Source organism: Mangifera indica, chromosome 15, assembly GCF_011075055.1.
Source record: "Mangifera indica cultivar Alphonso chromosome 15, CATAS_Mindica_2.1, whole genome shotgun sequence".
NCBI classification, from domain to species: Eukaryota; Viridiplantae; Streptophyta; class Magnoliopsida; order Sapindales; family Anacardiaceae; genus Mangifera; species Mangifera indica.
This window is the reverse complement of record NC_058151.1, coordinates 13237330-13260630: the sequence shown is the minus strand read 5'-3', so window position 1 is coordinate 13260630 and position 23301 is coordinate 13237330. Positions and strand designations below refer to the sequence as shown.

The following is a 23301-nucleotide window of genomic DNA, read 5'->3' as shown; positions in this document are numbered from 1 at the left end:
ACTCTTATGTAGAGGTAGATTCAAGCCGAAGTAAACAAGGCTTTTCTCAGGTTGGTTTGAATCCAGAATGGTGAGATCAAACTCAGACTCAATCTAGTTCAAATGGTAAACAATAACACTAGAGAGTTGGATGAATCACTAGAGAACGAAAAGAAGAAAAATGGTTAAAGAAGAAGTTAGAAAAGAAAAAGAATTGTAAAGAAAGTAAAATAATTTTCAGAGAAAAAGAGAATTATGATGAAGAATCACTTAAAAAAAGAACTCCCACAAAATCAGCTTTTGAACACAAACCAATCCGTAGAATTGAAATTTCTGTTTGAGTTCAACTCATTTGAACCAAACATAAATTGAACCTTAACTTGTCACAAATGCATCCCTACTCTCAAAACCTTTTTAATTTTTACAAATGGCCTTATCTGGTTATGAACTCTCTCCTGAAACATAGTTTAAGGCCCTATTTGGTTATGGATTCTTCTCTGAAACATAGTTTTAATCCTTAAATCGCTTTAAATAGCTCAGAACCAAGCATCTGCATGGAAACACTATTCACAGTTCAAAGAGAAGTATGGAGAAATCAATTTAATTAAAAAAAGGCCCAAAAAAATACAAGAATTATGTGGAAGGCTACAAACAAATCCCACAAGAGAAATAAAGCCACACTACACCTCATTCAATCTAGGACTTCTTCTCACCATTCTAAACTAACAATTAGAGTCACAAAGTGGAAATGGATCAGAATAACCGCTCAACAGCACAAAAATGGAACTATTTTGTGACAATTTTCACAGCTTTTCTCTTCATCAAGTCAGCTCTAGATTCCATCTTCACAGGCAATGGTGCAGAGAACACAAAGTGTCCATCCTGACCTATGCAATCACCAACGATCTCATCTGTGTCTTCACTTCTCAAACTCCTTCTAGGGTTTCTTTCCTCATCACTGCTCTGCAATGATCCTCCATTTTCCAAGTACACTTCCACCCCATCTTCAGTCACTTCATATAAACCCTTACCTTCAACTTCAGGGCAAATATTCTCCAAAATTGTTCCATTGTCATCACTAGAAACACTCTCATCAGTTGAAGTACCATCCCGACTTGGATTTGGCTCATGAGTATTGCCATTGCTGAAAATCCTATAGACATTTCCATTCTCTGCAAAGCTCACACTTTTCTTCACTTTTGGCTGAGACACCACATGCTTTTTCACCAAAACCCCATTTTTATTTCCGTAAACCCTATGGTTTTCTTGCTTCTCCTCATCAATGAATTGGTGAAACCCTTCAAGCTCCACATCTTCATCTTCAGTTTTATAAACCCTAGAATACCCAGGAGTCATTTCCGCTCGGTCCCCCAATTTTTTCATTATGTTAACCTGATCCTTACTAAAATCTCCACCATTAGACCTCAAAAACCTTGACTTTACAGTATCATTCCTCACTAATTTCACATTCTTTGAACCTCTACATGATATCTCATTCCTTACTGCGAACGCATCAACAAATTCCAAAAACTTATCCAAATCCCTGCTAATTGACCTCTTTCGATCTCTGATCATGGGATCATCACCCTGTAGACAAACCCACCCATTAAAATCCTAACATGGAAAAGTAGTAAAATTAAAGATACTGAGGACTACCCATGAATGGCGTACCTGAATAGAGTCAAGTTTGCGAAGCAAGTCCATTGCTCTACGAGAAACGAGAAGAAAATCCAAATGGTTTTTCTTGGAAACTGATAACTGGAGAGAGTTGAAGCTAGATTTGATCAAAGCAAGCTCTTTGAGCTGTCTAAGGGTTCTGGATCTACGCACAAGAAAAACTCGGAAATGGGTCTGGATCACACGCGCCGCCGCATCTCTAAGAGAACATGAAGAAAAAGAAGAGTACCGATTGTATGTAGCAGAAGATAACGAGAAGTTTTGCAGGGAAGTTTCAAGCGCGTCAATACGGCTAATAAGAGAAGAGAGTACAAGTTTCGCTTGTGGGTATTGTTCTTGATGGTGAAAGCTTTGATTTTGATTATGAAAGTGATGGTTTTGGTGAGTTTGGTTATGGGTCATGTGCTGATAATGAGATTCTTGAGGTGACTTCTGTTGTTGTCGTTGTTGGAGGAGGTGAGAGAGAATGGTTTGGAGAAGAAGGTCTGTGGAAGGAGGTGTTGGTGGAGCAGAGTGGTGGCTACAACAGTTGCTGCAGCAACAGCCGATAGATGTAGTGGTTGCGGTGTGGTGGTGGTTGTGGTGATGAGAGGCCATCGTTGTGGAATGAAACTGTGAAGTTGAGGGTTCTTGACAAGCTGATTTGTCCGAAACAGAGAAGCTTAAAGGGGGAATAAAGTTATGGACAAAGGATTTATTGCCACAAAAAATATCCTCTTATTACATGTACGCCACTTAACTTTGACAATCTAAATATCTACTCATAAATGATTAAAATAACAATTTTAGAGACAAAATCAATATTTTATTTATAATATTAAAAATAAATTAAAATTTAATCTATTTTTCCCCTCAAAACCCTAAAAACTAATTATTTCTCTCATAGACAAAATTTTTAAAAATGACATCTCTCCTGTGATTTAATTTTCAAATTTTGACCTCATTTCTAATGTTATTACTAGTAGTCTCTCCTTTTTGAAACTTTCTCTCTCTCCGACGATCTCTCTTTTCTCAGTTAGATGTCTGATCCACATAGAATCATATTGGGGAGATGTAGAGCTTCGTCGAGAAGACGATTGTCTTCCAAACATCTTCTTTTAGTAAGACGATTATCTTCTTGATGAAACTCTTTGTATCTTCGACGTGATTTGATGTCAATCAAATATCCAACTAAGAGAAAAGAGATTATTAGAGGAAAAAGAAACTTCGAGAGCGAGAGAATGTCGATAATAATATTAGAATTTGAAAACTAAACCCTATGAGAAGAAATATATTTTTTAAAACTTTGTCTATGAAAGAAATAATTAGGTTTTAAAGTTTAGAAGGAGAAAAAGATAAAATTTTAAGGAGTTATGATTCTGTTAATTTTAGCCACTTATAGGGGTAAATAATATTTTTAAAATTAAGAGACAAAAATCTGATACTAGAGCATACTTTGGGTGGAAAATAGTTCTTTAGCTAAAGTCAATGGATCAAAGCGACTGCAAATGATTTGTGGATCGTACTTTATGGGGAAATACTGTACTGATGCCTGTGCTGTGTGCCCCAAAGACCCATTTATCTGCAACTGCACGTGACCAAAACGAAAGCATCTTGTCGAAGCTCGGGTGAATGCAAAGTGGGCAGTGCCTTGCCAAATCTGCTGAGGTCTGATCTGATGATGGGTGGGTCTTGTTGTGTCTAGGCCCACTAATTGATGGACATTACAAATCGAGCCGGTTCGTAATCATGACAAGCTTTGTGACAATCAAAATCTTTCGATTCAAAATTTAAGTTGAGTTTAATTAATATTTTTAAAATCATATCAATTATTATATTAATTTATAATTTAATCTATTCAATCAGTTTGATTAAAAACCAATCAATTAAATTTATTATTAAATTATAATAAATAGATTTTATTTAAAAATTTATAAAAAATAAAATCAACTATACTTATGAGAATTAAAACATATTTTTTTTTAAAGAGTAACAATTATTCATTTGATTTCAATTAAATAATTAAAATAAAAAAGTCTCAATATTATGATACAAAAAAAATATATAATTCTACAAGTTATTACCTTTGAAAGACATTTTAATGGATATGAGATTTTTTTTGTAAACTTATTTTTCCTTACAAACCTTTAAAAATTTATCTAATCTAATAAAAAATAATTAAATTTAAAAAAAAAACCCTAAATTTTGGTTAAACTCGATTCTATCGGTTTTGACCGGTTCACTAATTTGACCAAGTTTGATTGACTTAATGAATAAACCGTTTTTAATGTTAACCAGACTTAACTTAGAGCTAGTGGTTTGGTTCGGTTTTAAAAACAGTGAGTTTAATGAGTTCGTCTGTATGTTTTTATAGGACGGTTTACAATTTCATATTTTTTATTAGTTTTTATTGGGTTGTACCACAAAACACTTGTCATGGTTTGTCAGTTTAGCACAATCTGTAATTTTGCAAGTCATATCCTTTAGGTCACGTTAAAAAAGGAGCATGGGTCGTTCCACGACTGATCTAACCTTCTTGACATATCTAGGTGTATCATAAATATAATTCGAACCTTATTAAATTTATATCATTATTTTATTTGAATGAATCAAGTTTAAGTTGAAAAAAATATTGGTTTAAGATGAATATTCAACTCGTTGAAGACATGTGTAAATGTCTATAAATAAATGTACATATATTTAGTTTTGAATATTCAAATGAAATGTTATCATATGAATAGTTTTTTGTTTTTTTAATTATAATTTTTATTATAGGCTAAAAGACTTATTCCCATCCAAGTTTTAGTCTATTTCCAAACTTATATCCTGTAGGATTTCAAAAACTCAAATACTTATCCACCACCCGAACTCCGTTAAAAATTTATGTTATATATAAGAGTAAATTCATTATTTCAATAATATTATTTAAAAATTTTAATTTTATCTCATTCTCTCTCCCCTAAGATTTTGAAAACTAATATCTTTACCTCTGTCTAAATTTTTATAGTTTTGAAAAGTGATTATTTCCCTCCCCCACATCTAGGTTTCTTTTTTTTCTCCTCTCTCTAACCGTCCCTCCATCTCTGATGACTTCCTTTTTCCCACCCTAATTGTTAGTTAGCTTTCTCTTGTCATTATAAGATGAAGAGACATCGACAAACAGACGAAAACAAAGTCTTTGTCTCTCCGTCTGCCAATGGAGAGAGATGAATTGTCCTTGTCTCTTTTCGTCGTCTCCGTCTGCAAAGGAGGATTCAAGGCGATATCTTAACAAGGATGTCTTCGTTGTTGTCTAAAAGAATTAGACGATTCATCTGTTGGATTCTGAACACACTTTCATCGTCCCGATGTGGGTGTTATCGCTACAATAAATTCTAGATTTTGAAACCCTAGGTTTGGGTTTAGGAGGAAGAAGTGCATTTTTAAAACTTAATTTTGGAGAAAAATTATTAATTTTTTAAATATAAAAAAATAATATAAATGTTTAAAATTTAGTAGTGAAAAAACGATTTTATTTTTATTTTTAATAAAAATTAATTTATAAATAAATATTTAAAATTTTAAAATTATATAAATATACACTAACCTTTGCATTAAATTATCGGTGGAAAATAACCCTTTGGCCATCATTATAATATTGACTTTTATAGCTTTCATTTTAAATCATGTACACGTGTAACAAGTGACTGTAGAGTGAAAAATAATGAACGGTAAATAAATTTTGCATTCTCGTGTATTCAATTTAATTAATATATTTATTTAATATTTTATTTTTTCTACGTCGTACGTGTAACTACGCGCGTTGACGTGGTGGTGGCGGTGCGATTCGATTATCTTGTTGAATAAATTATTGATTTGTGGGCCATGTAGCAGATGACATGTCTGCCATGTGGCAAACAACTTTCCCTCTAAACACTCCATTCGGTTCGTCGTTTACCCATATCCATAAAAAAATCCAAACTTCAAAATTATCAAATCTAGCTCACTCCCTCACAAACCGACACGTCCCACTTCTCTCTAACTCTCGTTTGACTGCGCGTACTAGTACTTTCTCACTTATAAATGAAGCTCACCGCAACAGCTTTTCAAAAATCGAGATCGAGTACTCCGTGAAAAAGATAACCAGTATCACACTCTCCTACGCTCAATAGGTTTGATCGAAAGAAGAGAATGGCATTTTCTCAATTCTCTACAACTTCGTGTCCGTCTTCGTCGTCGGAGTCGTTTGTGCAATTCTGTTCTTTGTCGAGGTTCATCGGCTTTGGTGCGAGGAGTGGAAACTCGTTGAAGTGGCGGTCGCGGCGTGTGACGAGGTCGTTTTCGGTGAAGACTGTGTCCGCTGAGCGCAAGGCTAAAGTTAAGGAGTCCGTTGTTAAAGAAGGTGTGCGTTCTGTTTTGACATTTGTGTGTGTGTGTGTGTGTGTGTGTGTGTGTGTGTGTGTGTGTGTGTGTTTGGACTGTTTGTGTTAGCATTGAAAAAGGATTGAGATGCTTCTTCTGATGGATCAGTAACGAAACGTGTATAAAAAGTTTGTGCTTTTTGATGATGAATGAGTGAGTGTGAGCTATTCATCATCTGATTAACCTGGCTTTTGCTTGTGTTGATGCTGCTGAGCGGTGAAAGATGGTTTTTGCGTTTCGGTCTTTTTTTAATGCTGACATGAATGAATTGAGCTATTATTGATCAAAGGGTTGTCCTCTCAAACGGTTTGATGTTTGTCAAATAAAGCTGGCTTTTTGATATGCTAAGCTAAGCTGCTGACTAGTGAATATTGGTTTTTGGGTCTTTTTGAAATTGATTCCTTGCTTTTCAAGTTATATTGTGATGTTGTGTACTCTTTGGAGTTGGCATGGCTTGATGAAGGAGTCGCACTGAAGAGGCGGTCTTATTATGCTTACACTGTTCTAATTGTGTTTTTGTTTGAAGCAACTAGCGGTTATAATCCAGAGTCTCCAGATGCTGCCTCTGTTGCCTCGAGTATCAAGTATCATGCAGAGTTCACCCCATTGTTTTCCCCAGAAAAATTTGAGCTTCCGAAGGCGTTCTATGCCACTGCACATAGCGTTCGTGATAAGCTTATTATAAACTGGATTGAGACATATAATTATTATGAGAAGTTGAATGTGAAACAGGCTTATTATTTATCAATGGAATTTTTACAGGTTCGTCCTGATCTCTTGTTTTGACTCTGGAAATTTTTATTCTAGTTTCAACAACTGTTTTATATTATGTTTCATTATTTCCTACTTTTATAGGGCAAGGCACTGTTGAATGCAATTGGAAACTTAGGGCTTACTGGTGCTTATGCAGAGGCCTTGAGCAAGCTTGGACACAATCTGGAGAATGTGGTTGCCCAGGTGAGGTTATTTTACTCATTTTTCCTCAGTATGAACTTTGACAGAACTTCCTTGTGGTCAGTATTTCCACTTCTATGCACAATTTATTCTCAACAACCAAGCAATGTATAAATTGGAATGATTTTATGGTTGGTTGAGCAGGAAAAGTATTAAAAATTTATTCTGTGGCTTCCTGCGACCTTTACACTGAGCAATTTGAAGCTCTGCTATCTACGATTGCTATAAGTTTAGATTAATGTTCTCTTTCCCTTACTAATACTCCAACATAAAAGTCAATTTATCCATGTGAGGTTATCTCTCACATGTTTGTTCTAGAAGCTAAGTTTCTTTGGTTAACTAATGATAGGAGCCTGATGCTGCTCTTGGTAATGGGGGTCTTGGGCGACTTGCCTCCTGTTTTCTAGACTCTTTGGCAACACTAAATTACCCAGCATGGGGTTATGGACTTAGATACAAGTATGGGTTATTCAAACAGAGGATTACAAGGGATGGTCAAGAAGAAGTTGCTGAAAATTGGCTTGAGGTATCCTTGCTTTCCATTCAAATTCAACTGATTCTTTTTTTTTTTTTAAACTGGTGTAGGTATATGACATCTATAATATCATTGAAATTTCAGTGGCAATGTCTGTTTCTTTTCCAGTTACTTCATGTTTAATTTGATTGTACTTTCTTCTTGTAGCTGGGAAACCCATGGGAAATGGTGAGAAACGATGTCTTATATCCCATAAAATTTTACGGCAAGGTTGTTTCAGGATCAGATGGAAAAAGACACTGGATAGGAGGAGAAGATATACAGGCTGTTGCATATGATGTCCCAATACCAGGGTATAGAACTAAAACCACAATCAACCTCAGACTTTGGTCAACTAAAGCTCCTTCTGAAGATTTTGATTTATATGCTTTTAACTCTGGAGAACATACCAAAGCAGCTGACACCCTATCTAATGCTGAGAAGGTTTGGTGCACTTTTCTGATCAATTGTAATACTGAAGACCTAAACAGCAAAAATAAAAAATTTGAAGTTGGCTGGGCTATGGATAGAGACTGAGTTCAATCACCATGTTGTGCTTTTATTCTGTTCTCTATCTTCCTCTGTTTGTGATTCCAATCACATGCTGTGTCTGTATTTAAATGTTTCCTACATTTGTTTCATTTTTCTGATTTTTAATATCGTAGTCAAGTGGAAAACAAAGCATCTTTATAATGTTATATTTTTGCTTAGATCTGCTATATTCTCTACCCTGGGGATGAATCTGTTGAGGGCAAGATCCTGCGATTGAAGCAACAGTACACCTTATGCTCTGCTTCTCTCCAAGATATCATTGCACAATTTGAGAGAAGATCTGGAACAAATGTAAGATGGGAAGAATTCCCTGAGAAGGTTGCCGTTCAAATGAATGATACGCACCCAACTCTCTGCATTCCGGAGCTGATGAGAATTTTGGTAGATGAGAAAGGTTTAAGCTGGAAAGAAGCCTGGAATATCACACAGAGGTACATCCTATTACAGTAGTTCAATACATACACATTAATGTCATTTTACTCTGTTTCTTGGTTTTAATTATTGTTCTGGAATTCAAAAACTACACTGAACAATTAGATTATGCCTGAGTGACCAAGAGACACCAAATTTTTACTATTTGATATTTTTTTCTTCTTTTTATTCCTTTGCGTAAATAGAAACTGACAGATGCCACCACATTCTTCATCAAGACTATACAAGATTACTAGAAGTCTAGTGATTATGGTCCTATATTTCTCATGTCTTTATATGATTTATTTTGGTACTGATTGAATGTTGCCTCCTTTTCCAACTGGTTGTGCCTTATCCTGCTTGATTCTTTTGTGGCTTATTTTATTTTTGTATTGCAGCTAGCCTAACTCATAAGATAATCACTTTTTTTGGTCTTAGAACTGTGGCATACACAAACCATACTGTTCTGCCTGAGGCATTGGAAAAATGGAGTTTAGAACTTATGCAAAAACTGTTACCTCGGCATGTGGAGATCATAGAAATGATTGATGAAGAGGTAATTGTGGAATATATAGATCAAGCACAACTTTCTTTCTTAGGTGCACTCATCTTAACTCTTAGTTTTTCCATTTCATGTTTTTACAGCTGATTCATGCCATAGTTTCAGAATATGGCACAGCAGATGTCGAATTACTGGAGAAAAAACTGAAGGAGATGAGAATTCTAGAAAATGTCAATTTGCCTGCCCCCTTTGCTGATTTGCTTGTAAAACCCAAGGAAAGTGCTGTTGTGTATCCCAGTGATAAAGTTAAAAATTTTGAAGAAGTTGAACCAACTGATGAAAAACCCAAGGAAAGTGCTGTTGTGTATCCCAGTGATAAAGTTAAAAATCTTGAAGAAGTTGAACCAACTGATGAAAAACTCAAGGCTGTAAAAAAAAAAAGACCTGCAGCAGAGCAAAAAAAGGAGGCAAAAGTTGTACCTGAACCACCAAAGCTGGTTCGTATGGCTAATCTTTGTGTTGTGGGTGGTCATGCAGTAAATGGAGTGGCTGAGATACATAGTGAAATAGTAAAAAATGAAGTATTTAATGAGTTTTATAAGGTAAACACTCATAATATTCCCCCAAATTAATAACTAAAACTTTTCCTGTCCACTTGTATTCTTACCTCAAAAATGTTAACTAAACTCTATGCTACACATTTTGGTAGTTATGGCCTGATAAATTTCAAAATAAAACAAATGGGGTTACACCAAGAAGGTGGATGCTTTTCTGCAATCCAGATTTAAGTAAAATTATCAGCAAGTGGATCGGCACGGAAGACTGGGTCACAAAAACTGAGAAGTTGGCTGAGTTAAAAAAGGTAATCAACATATCCATATCCTTATTTGTAAAATCATCCTAAGTGGTTGAATGTTATAAAAAGTGAATTTACAGTAGATTTTTCTTAAATGTTTTGAGAAGAAAATTTACCTATTTCTTTTACTTTTACTTTTAATTGCATTAAGCACCCATTTCACTATGTTTGCCCAGTTCATACTTGTATTATGGACTTCAGAATTAATAATCAGTTAGAAGCCTGCTTTAGACACTCCTGCTTAACTGGTTGTTAACATTATGTTCTATTCTGAATTTTTAATCTGGAGCGTAGCTCAGAGTTTGAGATTTCTTGAGGCTACTTTTTTTTCATTACGTCAACTAAAAAACTTATTGATTATGCATTTTAAATTATGTTATGCAACCACCTCTATAATTCCTAATTAAAGTTTTTTTTTTTTCATTCATAGTTTGCAGATAATGAAAATCTCCAAAACCAGTTCAGGTTGGCAAAAAGGAACAACAAAATGAAAGTTGCGTCACTCATCAAAGAAAAAACAGGCTATTTGGTCAGCCCTGATGCAATGTTTGACATCCAGGTTATTTCCTTGCTATTGAAGGCTTTTACCTTAAATGTTTATGATATAATGTAGAATATTTTTAGCTTAGATGGAATTACTGCAAAAATATTAGATAAAATTGAAAAAATTTAATAATAATCAAGTCTGTAGACTGGCCCTACTTATAGTTTTATAATCATAGATGGATCATAATGATCATAATTAAATTATCAGGGTAAGATACTAAACTACTAATAAATTCTTATTACCTTATAATGGACAAGCTTAATAATCCCCTTTGAACTAGATTGCTGTGATGATATTTATTATGTCATCTATGTACGATTAAGCATACAAGCGTGTCAACTTTAAGCTACATGTTTATTCATGGTTTGCAGAATTCTTAACACTTGCCTGAAAAAATGTTTTCTTATCCTCTTCTTATTAGTTCTTTAACCATTATCACCTTTCTGTATATATATTTTATGAAAATTATATTGCATCAATTATTTTCAGGTGAAGCGCATCCATGAATATAAGCGGCAACTGATGAATATATTGGGAATTGTTTACCGTTACAAAAAGATGAAAGAAATGAGTGCTGCAGAAAGGAAAGCAAAGTTTGTTCCACGAGTTTGTATATTCGGGGGAAAAGCTTTTGCTACTTATGTGCAAGCCAAGAGAATTGTGAAATTTATCACTGATGTTGGGGCTACTGTCAATCATGATGCTGAAATAGGTGATTTGCTGAAGGTATGGCTTTGTCAATAAATATATAGTGATTTGACCATAATAAAGAAAAATGAAGATGGAAACAGGTTTTCATGCTTTGGCTGTAGGAAAAATGTATCAGTATTGAAATGGCAGTTGATATACTAAATTATCTGTGTGCACTTTTACTTGTTCAATCAGCAGAGGACATATTGCTCTTAGGGATTCTAATTTAGTTGAGAGGTGAGATAAGGCATACATTTCCAAGATGCCTTTAATTTTGGATTTTGGAACATGGAAGGATTACATTGCTGATTTGATTTGGTTTAACTTGGCTTCAAAATATCAAACTTTAAAACCTCCGGTTAGATTTATCTACAAATGTTTCTGTTGCTGTAGTTCATTGTATCTCTGATTTTTTTTTTTTTGTTCTATTTTAGGTTATTTTTGTCCCTGATTACAATGTCAGTGTGGCTGAATTGCTTATCCCTGCTAGTGAGCTCTCACAGCATATCAGGTATTTCGATTTTCTTATTTGCTTCGTTTCTTGGACATGTAATTATTATAGATAGCATATGGTGATAAAAATGCAGAATTATGCATGATTTAGTTGGGGGCTGAGCACATTCCTTTCAAAATTGAGCCCTAAAGTTTAGTTTGACCTTAGCTTGTCAGTAGCCCTTGCTTAAGCTGAGGTCCAGATGAATCCAGTGGATGCTTTAGTTAGCATCACGAATTTTGTTGTTGCAATTAGGCATTTTTCGTTATTTAGAACATGATAATTTTTGGCAGAGGTTCTAATCCACTTCTCAGCTGTCAACCTTCATAACTAGTTAAAGCCAAAGGACAAAGCATGGGAATTTATATGGTACAACAAACATGTCTGCATGGCAGATGGCCAAGGGAATTTATTTCATGAAAATGATTGAAGATTACATTCATGGAGCGAGAAAAAATTGTTCAAAACCTATAGACATTAGTTGACTGTCCTACATTCTCTCATGTCTCATTGTCTTCTTTTTGCTCTCTGAAGTACTGCCGGCATGGAGGCTAGTGGTACCAGTAACATGAAGTTCGCTATGAATGGTTGCATTTTGATTGGGACCTTGGACGGTGCCAATGTTGAAATAAGGCAAGAAGTTGGAGAAGAAAACTTCTTCCTCTTTGGTGCTAAAGCTCACGAGATAGCAGGGTTCAGAAAAGAGAGATCTGAAGGCAAGGTATGCACTGTTTACCGATTTATTACTACTAATAATTTTTTTTCCTTTTAATCTATTGTTAGTGAATCTGTGAGGTTTTAGCCATGAAATATTGTTGCTATGAGTCTAACCAGTGGGAAGTAAATTGTAAAAATGTCTTGGCTGAAGTACATAAAAATCTGCTTCTTCATTGAAGAAATATTTTGAATGCACTCTCATAACTTGCTAATTTGGATGGTCTGTTAATGCAGTTTGTTCCAGATCCACGTTTTGAAGAAGTGAAGGAATTCGTTAGAAGTGGTGTTTTTGGTTCAAATAACTACAATGAACTGATGGGGTCACTGGAAGGAAACGAAGGTTTTGGTCGTGCAGATTATTTCCTTGTGGGCAAAGACTTCCCTAGTTACTTAGAGTGCCAAGAGAAGGTTGATGAAGCATATCGAGACCAAAAGGTGAGCCATACGGTTGCATTATTGCATTATTAATCACTGGAAAGATGGAAAACTGCTTTTCCATTCAACTACACAGCACACAATCTACATAATGCCCTATTGTTTTTATACATCTCCCAGCATTTTCTTGCATAAGCCACTGCAAACCCCATAACTAACATTTTATAACGGATGTTGCAGCAATGGACACGAATGTCAATCCTGAATACAGCGGGTTCATACAAGTTCAGTAGTGACAGAACTATTCACGAATATGCTCGAGACATATGGAACATTGAACCTGTGGAATTGCCATAATTCAGAGAATGCCTGCACTACCAAGTAGAGAGTTGGTCTGGCCACAAGCTTTTGTTTGTGATGAACATGGCATCCTGTTGATATGTTTCAGTGTAAATGAACTCTTCGGAGACAGCCGGTGGTGAAAAAATGTATCTTGAATAAGTCTTGTAACACAATAATAAAAGGATAAACATTCTGAATCCTGTTGACATTGCAATGCCGTTCGTCTCGAATAATAATGTTACTTCATATACTAACAAAATGAGTATTAATGGTTGACATGTCCGAAGCTGAGTGTAATTCTTTAATTGTCAATGTCACTCACATTGGTTATGAGTCTACTTTCGGCCTAAAAAGAGGTTTGTTTAGACATATCAATCAAATTGGGTAAGCCTAACTGAGGGCCTGCCTTTTTATCACCACTCTGAAAGCTACCTTGAGCCAGATTTTGATTCAGTTTAGTACTCTTCAAGCTCTTTTGCTAGTTAATGATAGGGGTGGATTCGAATCGAATCAAGTCTAAGTAAGGGTTAGCTAAGTTTGGTTTGAATCCATAACGGTCAGTTCAAACTCAAATTCGGCTTACTTGAATTGGTGTACAATATTATCAGAGAAAAATAAAAGTCGTTAGAGAAGAAGAAAAAGAATTGTCAACAATTTCTAACTGTCAACTCTAGTGCAACAACATTGACAAGACATTGATCTCAAGTTGAATTTGAGTTGGCTCAGTTCAAATCCACCTCTAATGAAGTCCGAAAGTGAAAAAATTGGAAAAAAAAAACTCAGTCAAAGATGAATGAAGATGTATCTGCTTATTATCCATTCCTTTCTGTATGTTTTGCAGGACAACAATTCCCTATTTCAGTATCAAGAATCCAGAGTGAAAAAAAAAACTAATGAGCTTTACTGGTTCAAAGCAATGTAGTCTCTAATTTGGGTCAGTAATTGTTACTTCTAATCTTCTGTATTGTTTCTCTGTACAAACTTCAGACTCTGCAGAAACTACACATGGCATCACTTTCTCAGTTGGTCACCAATGGCTTGCACTTGCTTTCAGTCCACCATTGCTTGAAGCCAACATCTCCATTGCATAGGGATATCAATATCCATTTCCCCAGAGATGCTACACTGGCCTTGGCTCATTGGAATCTCTTGAGGCCTAGTTTCAGGGTTCTTCAGAAAGTGAGCCCTCTTATGGCCACCCAATGCTTGGCCTGATATGAACACTTTAAAGCAGATGGGGCATTTATGCTCCTTAATAACAGCTGCCCCACTGGCTTTGCTGCCCTCCGTTAGATTCTTGATGCATTCAAGCTTCACAAGCTTGCAATCAGGTTCAGTTTTAGGCCATGCCCCAGTCTGGTTCTGGTCTTCCCAGCTATCAGTCTTCTGTGCCTTGCAGCCTTTTTTTATGCCATGCTTCTTTTGGTGGCCTCCAAGTGCTTGGCCAGAATGGAAAAATTTGTTGCAGATCTTACACTTGGTGCTGCATTTCTCACCAGAATCATCCACCATTTCAGAATCAACCCCAGTTTCGGAATCACAAGCATCAAATTTGACTTTCTTGCTTGGAGAATTTGACTCAAATTTCAGTTTAAGCACAATTTCTTTTTCAATCTCAGTATCATATGATACAAACTCAGATTCATTATCCAGTTTAGGCATCTCAAATTCACTACTGCCCTTGTTGGACTTCTCAACACAAACTTCAAATTCATCATTCTTTTCAATCTGCTCATACAAAACGGTTAAAGAATCTGAAGCACAAGCATCATCATCATCATCTGAAAACCCATTAAATGAATGCAATTTACCCCAATCGTGAACTCCCCTAGACAACATCATCAAACAAACAGCCACTTGTTCTACTTCTTGATCATCAATTTCAGTAAAAGATGGCAAAGATTCGTTCAAGCTAGAAATTGAACTTGAATTACTAGAATTGTACCTTCTAATTCTTTTTGATCTCTTCTTCTTTGCATATAAGCCTTCCACAACAAGATCCTGCCTTGAACTTGAACTATTAGTTTCTGATTGAACATTATGAAGCCTCAACTTCTGAGAGTGTACCCTCATATGGTTGGTCAGAGATTTCAATGAAAGAAACGATTTTTCACATTCTTTGCACTGAATTCTTCCCCTCTTACTCCCAGAGTGATGCCTCATGTGCCCATAAAGCGCTTTCATTGAGACAAACTCTTTACCACACACTTTACATTGGTTTTCCTCCATTGAAGAAGCAGAAGCAGCCGCAGCAGAAGTAGAAGTATTGACTTCTTTAAAGCCTGAAAATCTCCAAGATTTCTTGGGGTTTTCTCTCAAGCCATAACCAATGTGACCATTATCTTCAGAACCCACTTTGCTTTTCTTGTGTTCTACCTCTTCATGAGCTGAATCCATAGCCAAAAAGAAGCCCTTTACCAAACAAAAAAGAAAAAAAGAAAACCAGCATCAGAAAAACCCCTAGTTTCATGCAAAATCTTGGTCTTTTTCGATTTAAAAAAAAAAAAAAACAAAATGAGATAGAGAAAGAGCAAGATTCTGCAACCTAAAACCTCCAGAAAACAATGCAAAATCTGTGATCTGTGCCTGTCAAATCTCTCACTTCCTAAAATTGATGCTAAACTTTGAAGCACAAACAGAAACTTGCATGCAAAGCGAAGAGCTCTTGAAGAGAAATGGACTCTCTGTTTTATGTAAATAAATTTGTGACCTCGCCAGCTTTTTTTTTTTTTTTTAAACTATTTTTTCAATGATTATTTATGTCAAATTAATATGATTTTTTGTCAATAAATAATATCCTTATTTATACAAGATTTCATCTTAATTTGGTAGATTACAATTTTATTATATCAATTCATATATTAATAAAATTATATATACTTAATTTTAAAAATTTAATTAAATATTCTGATAATGTATTATTATTTAATTAAATGACTTTAAATTAAAAATATAATAATTTTTAATTTGACTCATTATTTTAAGTGCCCAAAAATATATATGCTAAATCAAGGGCAAAAGGGACTGTTACAAATCTTGATCAAAGGTTTTTTATATTTTAATAAGTCATATTAAGTTGATTTAGACCTTCAACCAATTCAAATTCATGTTTATATTATGGGATTTGTTTTTAATATTTATTTTAAACGCAATGTTGTCCTTCCAAATTTCATATGTGTTATTTATGTATGGTATACGTGTTGAAGGGTATTTTAGTCCTTGTAAATAATTAATTTGTTCTAGAACGTCATAGTTTATAAAGTGAAGTGGGTAGAATAGAGTTTAGTCGAGCTCAAACAAAGATCAGTTCAAACTCTATTTGATTCTAAAAAGTTGAACTCAAATTAACAATAGGATTATTGAATAAGTTATAAGAGAAAAAAAAGTAGAAGAAAAAGAAAAATTCTAAAAAAAAAAAATTTGTCTTTTATTTAAAAAAATTAAAAGAAGGCAACGAATACAAAAAAAAAAAAAACCTAGAGTATTATCATAGATTAAGTGATTTAATTATTTAATTTATCTTTAATTTAAAATCATCTAATTACATAATGATATGCATCGATTTGTTTATATTCATTAGTATCTAATGTTAAAAAATGGAGACAAAAATTCAAACACATGTTTTTGTCTAAGAAATTTAAAATTCTCATTTCTTGATGTTTATTGTCATAAGATAATAGGTTGTATTTTAAGAAAATAGGAAAATTAGATACGTGAAAATGAGTTAGAGTTTGGTAAGATGAAGAAAACTCAGATAAATTATAACTCTTTTAGAGTAAAATAGTTTGACATTTTTAAAGATGAGGAAAACTTTTGTGTCGTGATTAATCTAAAATTTATTTATACATATTAGATTTTCACCATATAATTATCAAAGTTTAAATGACCATCATGAAATGTTTTATCAATCTTGAAGTACTAGATATGAGGTATTTATGATGTTATTTTTCTATTGTTATATTGAACATTTTAACCCTTTTAAGTTTTACTTCTAGTTTTGTCATTACACGAGAGTTTCATCATTTGGTTCATCGTGATTCTATAAGTTAACAAAGTCACAATGCCATGGCTCCTCTTTACTAAGTGAAATCTAAGAAATTAAGCTAGAATGTTACTGAAGTTGTCAATTTTAACAGAACAAACTCCACTTTGCTGTTGTGAAGGAAGGAGAAATGGAAAGTTTTGATCATACATGTCATGTTGCGCATTGCTTATCAGCTTTATTAGAAGTTGAAAATGTGAGTATGATGTGGAAAATGGAATGTTATTAGGATGATGAAGTCAAGACAATTGGGTTGAAGACTCTTACATTTTTCAAGTGAGTCTGTTTGGTCAGTCGTGTGCTGATAAATGATGATGGATGCTTCAGCAAGCAACTTCTGCTTGGTGAATACTCAAGTTCATAGCATGAAATCTTTATCATGGCAGGTCCATTTTTTACCTTGCTGATTTTCTCTTTGGACGAATGCATTGTGCGCTGAGTGAGATCAGTGATAATATTATGGGTTTAGAGTCACTAGCTTCGTTTTATCTTATACTCCTAAGAGAAAAACTCTCCACCCTTAATATTACCATAAAACAAACACTATTCTCCTATTGCTACCCATGTCACAGTGATTCGCTTTTTGAGTCGTGACACACCCAGTTAAAGGGAGGTGCAACCACCCGCCATGTCATTTCCCAGCAACACCCCCAGAAGAATCCCCACCTTTAATATCACCACAAAACCAATGAGTTCATATGCTCTTCTCCTGTTATTGTTGCCGATTTCCCCCAATGATTGAGTACTGAATCTCTGACATCTAAATGACTACATCAACTTAAACACTTCAACACAGTGGCCTAACAGAAAAATCAATACATGCATAATTAGGAACTGAGACAGCGGGAATCAAGACGGAGAAACTAATTTTATTGCCTCACGAATTAAAGTGTTACATTGACAGCTAGGCCATTCTTGCTAATACAGCTACAGAAAAAAAAAAAAAAAACCAAATCAGGGCAAAGAATAAAACAAACAATATTGAATGTAAAACTTGGAACATATGACTCACTTCCATCAAAATATTGATTTTGGAGTCCTCAATATAAATATACTGTTTCTCAAGAGACTGATCCCAATAACTAAAAGATCAGTATTCTGTCATGCTGATAACAGTAGCACCCAGAAGATTCGAGGCAGGTTCCATGAGCATCCCCTTTGAGACACAAATGCAAACGTCCTCAACAAATATGAAATTTTACAAGCACACCAGATCAGACCTTTCTTCAGTCTGGTCACTTGTTAGAACTATGGATCTTATGGGAGTCCCTCCCCAACTATCCCTCAAAGGCTTCCCGAACCAACATTTTATGCCAACCACAGCCAAATATAATTTAGGGGATCAGACATGAACACTCATTGACAAAATCAACTCTTTCTCTCTTGTATCAGTATCCCAACTTTACTCTTGCAAGGATTCAAAACAAAACCTATTGATGTTCAATTAACCCAACAACATTCATATATTTAATGCTTGTGCATCAATCTTGATTAGACTGCTTCTGATCAGTCCCTTTAGTATAAAGTGGATCACAGCTTTCAATTTGCTCGAATTCACATGATGTACATGAATCATCTTGTACACCATCCTCATCCCTGCAACTGCTTTGAATTTTACTCAAAAAATGTAAGTCAATATTGCCACCAGAGTCACCAAAGGATTTCTTAACACCTACAGATATATCATCCACATCTCCCTCATCTTCATCAGTTGCAACTGCACAGACAGCCTGAGCACCATCCTTGAAATCATCTAGCTCATACTCACCCTCAATGTCATCATGGCAATCCTCCGCTTGATACTCCTGACAAGTGGGAACATCAAGATTAGTTGGAGATTCAACACCAGAGTCCTCATCTTCCTCTACCACATCAGCTTCATGTTCACTTATATACCATTCATCATTATCACTGTCTACATTTTGCGGGTCAAACCTGTTTTGATCAGCACGTTTTTGCAGCATAAATACATTGTAATAATAGCTGACAAGGTCCCTTTTTGTACGGAAGGGGAAAGCCAATGAAAGATGGTTCCAGAAATTCTTCCCCATTGATGCAGGGTTAGACAAGACAACCTCATGGAATGTTTGCTCTTCCTCTCCAGTCCATCTCTTTGAGACCTCCTCTCCCATTTCACAGAAGCCTAATTCCTCAAATATCTTTTCCCCAAGGTTTCCCCTAAGTTTTTCTCTGGCTTCCATAACATGTTGTCTGACACAATCAATAGAATCCCTATCAATACATTTACAATCATTTCTGGTTCCACATCTTTCAAAGCAATAATTGGCAGACGTTTCGTAAGCAGGCATTGAAATGATACAAGTACCCATCAACTTCTCCTCATCACCATCGTCAACAAGGAGCTTAAAATCCAATGAAGGTGAAAGTTCAACTTGATGGCCTGGTGCATTGAGATTATCTACAAAGCTCTTTGAGCCCCTTGGGTTCCATTCAGGAACATCTGCTTGATGCTCAGGTCCAATAGAAACTGGAATCAGAGGAGGAGCTTCGAGAAGAGATGAATAAGTCTCCTCGGATTGAAGCAAAGCTCTTAGCTGGTGTTGAGGAGCAAAATATTCAGGTAAAAATGACAGATGCAAAGCTGCCTCAATCTTAGCATCCGCTTCAGCAATACTGCTGCTTTCCCACAGAAATCGAGAAATGCCACTAGAAGTACCTATTTCAATTTCTCATTAATCCCATTTGAAACTTCAGTAACAGAATCAAATGCAAATTCCTTAAAAACTTGACACTGGCAGAAGCTGTGGCTAGCTCCATCTTCTTAATATTGGCATTTAGTTAGTATAAAACCAATTGAAGATTACATATTTACCACAGTAAAATTACATTCAAGAATCATGAGCATAGATACTGAAGCAATTAACACGGTAAAGGCATGGGACAAGAAGATCAATTTAATTATAACCAAAATTCTAAATACATGTAATTACAGATTATTTACCTGAAGTTTGAGGTTCCAGACCAGTATCATTGGGAGGATTGAAATCCACGATAGGAGCAAGGTGATTGGCGTAGTCACATAGTTTTGGGTGCTTACAAGGAAACTCAAAAGAATCCTCATCAGCAAAATGTCTTTTGTGAATCATTTTTCCTTGAAATGCCAACTTGTCTTTAGGAGATTTAAAAATGCAAACCCAAAGACATATATAGCTTTAGCGAATGCTTAAAGCGGGATGATAAATTTGGTTTTCAAAATAGCTTGAACCAAAAAATAATAATAATAAGCCAACCACTAAGCCACACAGAAGTAAACTTAATATGAAGCCACAGCAATAAACTAGCAATTTGCAAATAGCGCAGGAACAAGTTCTTTGATGTTAAACTGTATAAAGCAGGAAGAGAAAACAAAGAGCCTCAAATACCAGCCTCCAAGGTATAGCTAGCAAACCCATCAGGGTAAATCTAGTTTCAGTGCAAGCAATTTGAAAAATACTAATCCTCAGCTTAGTATAATGTCAAAGTCATGATTTTCACTTAGGCACAAGCGCACTTGACAAAAAGATACATACAAACCAGAATAAGATTGAAAAGACAGGCACCTAACTTCCACTATGATTATTATCACATATAGAGTCATCTTCTTAATAAAGAGGGTAACCTCTACAAAACACGAGCTGGTAAAAAATGAAAAACCCAAAGCCAAAAGTCATAGGAAAACTCTTTTTCTCCCCACAACAGAAGCATTCGACAACTATCACTAAACCCACTCCATGGCTAAGAGGAAAGGCCAAGCCTTTTTTCACTAATGCCACAGAAAATTCTCAGTTCCTAGAATATCATTACAGCAATATCTCTTTTTCTGGTTTCAACTAACATCTATTTCAAATACATCTGTGCATAATACAATGGGGATCATAAAATTAAACAAAATCCATTTCTAAATTATAAAATTAAAAAATGCTAAAGGTTCTTTGGTGCATCTACAAAGCCACAATGTAATATTCATATAACAATATAAAGGTTCTAATAGTAAAAATATAAATAAATTATGAAACAGCATATAGTAAAGCATCCACATAACAATTAAAATTAGAAACAACATTTCAAATATCATATCATATAAATAAATTCACTAGATAATAAAAATTGCAAATCATACAAGGGATACAGGAAGTAGTTCTCACGGAAATCTTCTTCTGAATAACTCTATTAGTAACACCAGTGGACGAATTAAGATTCAAATAAACCCAATAGAAAAACCCCGATTTACAAACCCAGAAGATCTAGCTCCCTTATCGTTAAACAAATATATTAAATTTAACGAATATAAAATACTGAAAACGAATTAAATATTTTCCCCAATATTCACAATATAAAATCGATCGAAAAATTGAAGCTTCGAAAGCGCGGATAAAGTTTCAAACTTTTCAAAGAATCCAAGAAATGAAGGCTGGACCCAGATAAATATAGACAAGAAAAGCTAGTATATGCCCTAAGATTCAGAGATCAAACGAAATCGAAATCGAATCGAATGTTTTAAGAGAATTCGAAACCCTAACCCTAGAACAGGAGTTCGAGAACAACAAGCAGGGAAATCGGGATCAATCGATAGAGAAAAAATCGAATCAAACGAAAAAGGAATTGTATTCGACGAACAAAAGAATAAATATGAAGAAATTAGGAGTGGAATCGGGGAGATAGTGATTTTCTATTCGGTACCGAATTGGGCAAATTTAGGTCACGATTTATAGGGGTCGTTTCTTCGATGAACATTAACAATTTGGAGTGAATTTACCAAACAGGTGAAAATCTTGAGGAAAATTACATGACGTACCACTCTGTGATTCCTGGGCCTAAAAAAATGATTCTGTCCGTGAATTTCATGCTGTGAGCAGTGCGCTTAAGCCACTTGCAAAATGTTTTATGCACGTGAATTAAAAAAGTAAAGAATTCAGAAATTTTATCTAAATTACATTTTGGGGCTTAAATTTTATCTACATTACAGTTTCGCCATACTATTTTACGAATTTTACTTTACGACAATATAATATAAATTTAATAATAAATATTATTTTCAATATTTATAAAGTTGACAAGGTTAAACACTAGGAAGAGTGAGTGCCTCTTGGGAGTTTCACCGGTATTACGACATGGTCAACAATCCATTTCGATCTCTCTTATCTTATGAGATGATATTCAATCTTATTCATTAATCGTCACGAGTAGAGGTGTCGATGGGCCGGGCGGGCCGGGCTGACTCAGGCTCGGCCCATCGGGCTAACGGGCCGGGTCGTGCCTAAAGCCCAAACAGTGATGGGCTTTCGGACCGGGCCGGCCCATTAATATATGAAGGCCCAAGACCTGGCCCATATATAAATGGGCCTTAAATGGGCCGGGCCGGGCCGGGTTTTGAATATTTTTTAAAATTTTTAAACAAATTATTTTTCAAATTATAAAACATAAATAAATATATATTATAATAATATTCAAATAGATTTAGTTCATTTAATACTTAATCTATTTGTAATATTTTGTAATGATAAAATTAAAATAAAATTATAAACACAAAGAATTATTATTTACGAATTTAGATATATTTTGAAAGATAATTAATAAGAAAAAATGAGATTGAAAATATAATAAAATAATTGAGATTAGAGATTTGTAAATGGAAGTGAAAATGAAGAAAAATTAAATAGGTTTATATAAAAAATAAATTAATTAAAAAATTAAAAAAAAAATAAAGGCCAAAGCTTCTGCTACAAGGCAGAAGCAAGGCAGCAGCACAAGGCAGAAAATCTGCCAATTAAAATTAAAAAATATATATAAAAACAGTATCGGGCCGGGTTGGGCCAGCCCACGGGCTTAATATCAAAGCCCGAGGCCCGACCCAGTAGGCCCATGGGCCTAGCCCGGCACGCTACAGTGTCGGGCCGGGCTTTCTCGTGCCGTGCTTTTTTTTTCGCGCTTCGTGCCGTGCCTCCGTTCAACCCGGCCCAATTGACGTGTCTAGTCACGAGATTACATAATTATTGGAATAATTTGACTGTTAACTTATACCTAGATTTCAAAATTTCTTATACACCAATTTAATGATATATTTGATTCGGATAATTTTTTATTATTAAAATTAAAAAATTATTATAAAAATAAATTATCTCAAAAATTTAGGAAAATAAATTAATATAATGTTTGAGTAAATTAGTGTATATAAATAATTATTGTGTTTGAATGGTAATAATAAAATAATAATTTCACTTAAAATCCTTAGCATGGTAAACTAAATTTATTAATAGTAAATTTGTAACA

General features: G+C 34.7%; 4 protein-coding genes across 5 annotated transcripts; 1 reads left to right on the top strand and 3 right to left on the bottom strand.

Annotated features, from left to right (window-relative positions):
• Positions 1-564: 564 nt before the first annotated feature.
• LOC123197328 (BAG family molecular chaperone regulator 8, chloroplastic) lies at positions 565-2322 on the bottom strand. Its single transcript, XM_044611577.1, has 2 exons — positions 1651-2322; positions 565-1566 (listed from the first exon to the last, which is right to left on the bottom strand). The coding sequence occupies exons 1-2, from the start codon at positions 2251-2253 to the stop codon at positions 766-768; spliced, it is 1404 nt and encodes a 467-aa protein (XP_044467512.1). The 5' UTR covers positions 2254-2322; the 3' UTR covers positions 565-765.
• Positions 2323-5715: 3393 nt separating this feature from the next.
• On the top strand, positions 5716-13189 carry LOC123197820 (alpha-1,4 glucan phosphorylase L isozyme, chloroplastic/amyloplastic). Its single transcript, XM_044612237.1, has 15 exons — positions 5716-6016; positions 6563-6798; positions 6892-6993; positions 7340-7516; positions 7673-7948; positions 8216-8487; positions 8906-9023; positions 9113-9571; positions 9679-9831; positions 10256-10384; positions 10862-11098; positions 11497-11573; positions 12090-12276; positions 12507-12707; positions 12888-13189. The coding sequence occupies exons 1-15, from the start codon at positions 5806-5808 to the stop codon at positions 13002-13004; spliced, it is 2952 nt and encodes a 983-aa protein (XP_044468172.1). The 5' UTR covers positions 5716-5805; the 3' UTR covers positions 13005-13189.
• Positions 13190-13779: 590 nt separating this feature from the next.
• On the bottom strand, positions 13780-15659 carry LOC123197709 (zinc finger protein ZAT4-like). The gene is made up of 2 exons (XM_044612044.1): positions 15535-15659; positions 13780-15401 (listed from the first exon to the last, which is right to left on the bottom strand). Exon 2 carries the CDS (start codon positions 15384-15386, stop codon positions 14040-14042), a length of 1347 nt encoding a protein of 448 aa, XP_044467979.1. The 5' UTR covers positions 15387-15401; positions 15535-15659; the 3' UTR covers positions 13780-14039.
• A 2218-nt stretch (positions 15660-17877) lies between these two features.
• LOC123197849 lies at positions 17878-21724 on the bottom strand. Of its 2 annotated transcripts, none has more exons than XM_044612299.1 (3): positions 21152-21724; positions 19994-20144; positions 17878-19708 (listed from the first exon to the last, which is right to left on the bottom strand). In XM_044612299.1, the coding sequence occupies exons 2-3, from the start codon at positions 20136-20138 to the stop codon at positions 18513-18515; spliced, it is 1341 nt and encodes a 446-aa protein (XP_044468234.1). In that variant the 5' UTR covers positions 20139-20144; positions 21152-21724; the 3' UTR covers positions 17878-18512. The 2 variants fall into 2 exon arrangements, with proteins under 2 accessions (XP_044468234.1, XP_044468235.1); XM_044612300.1 differs by having other exon boundaries at positions 21177-21724.
• Positions 21725-23301: the final 1577 nt, after the last annotated feature.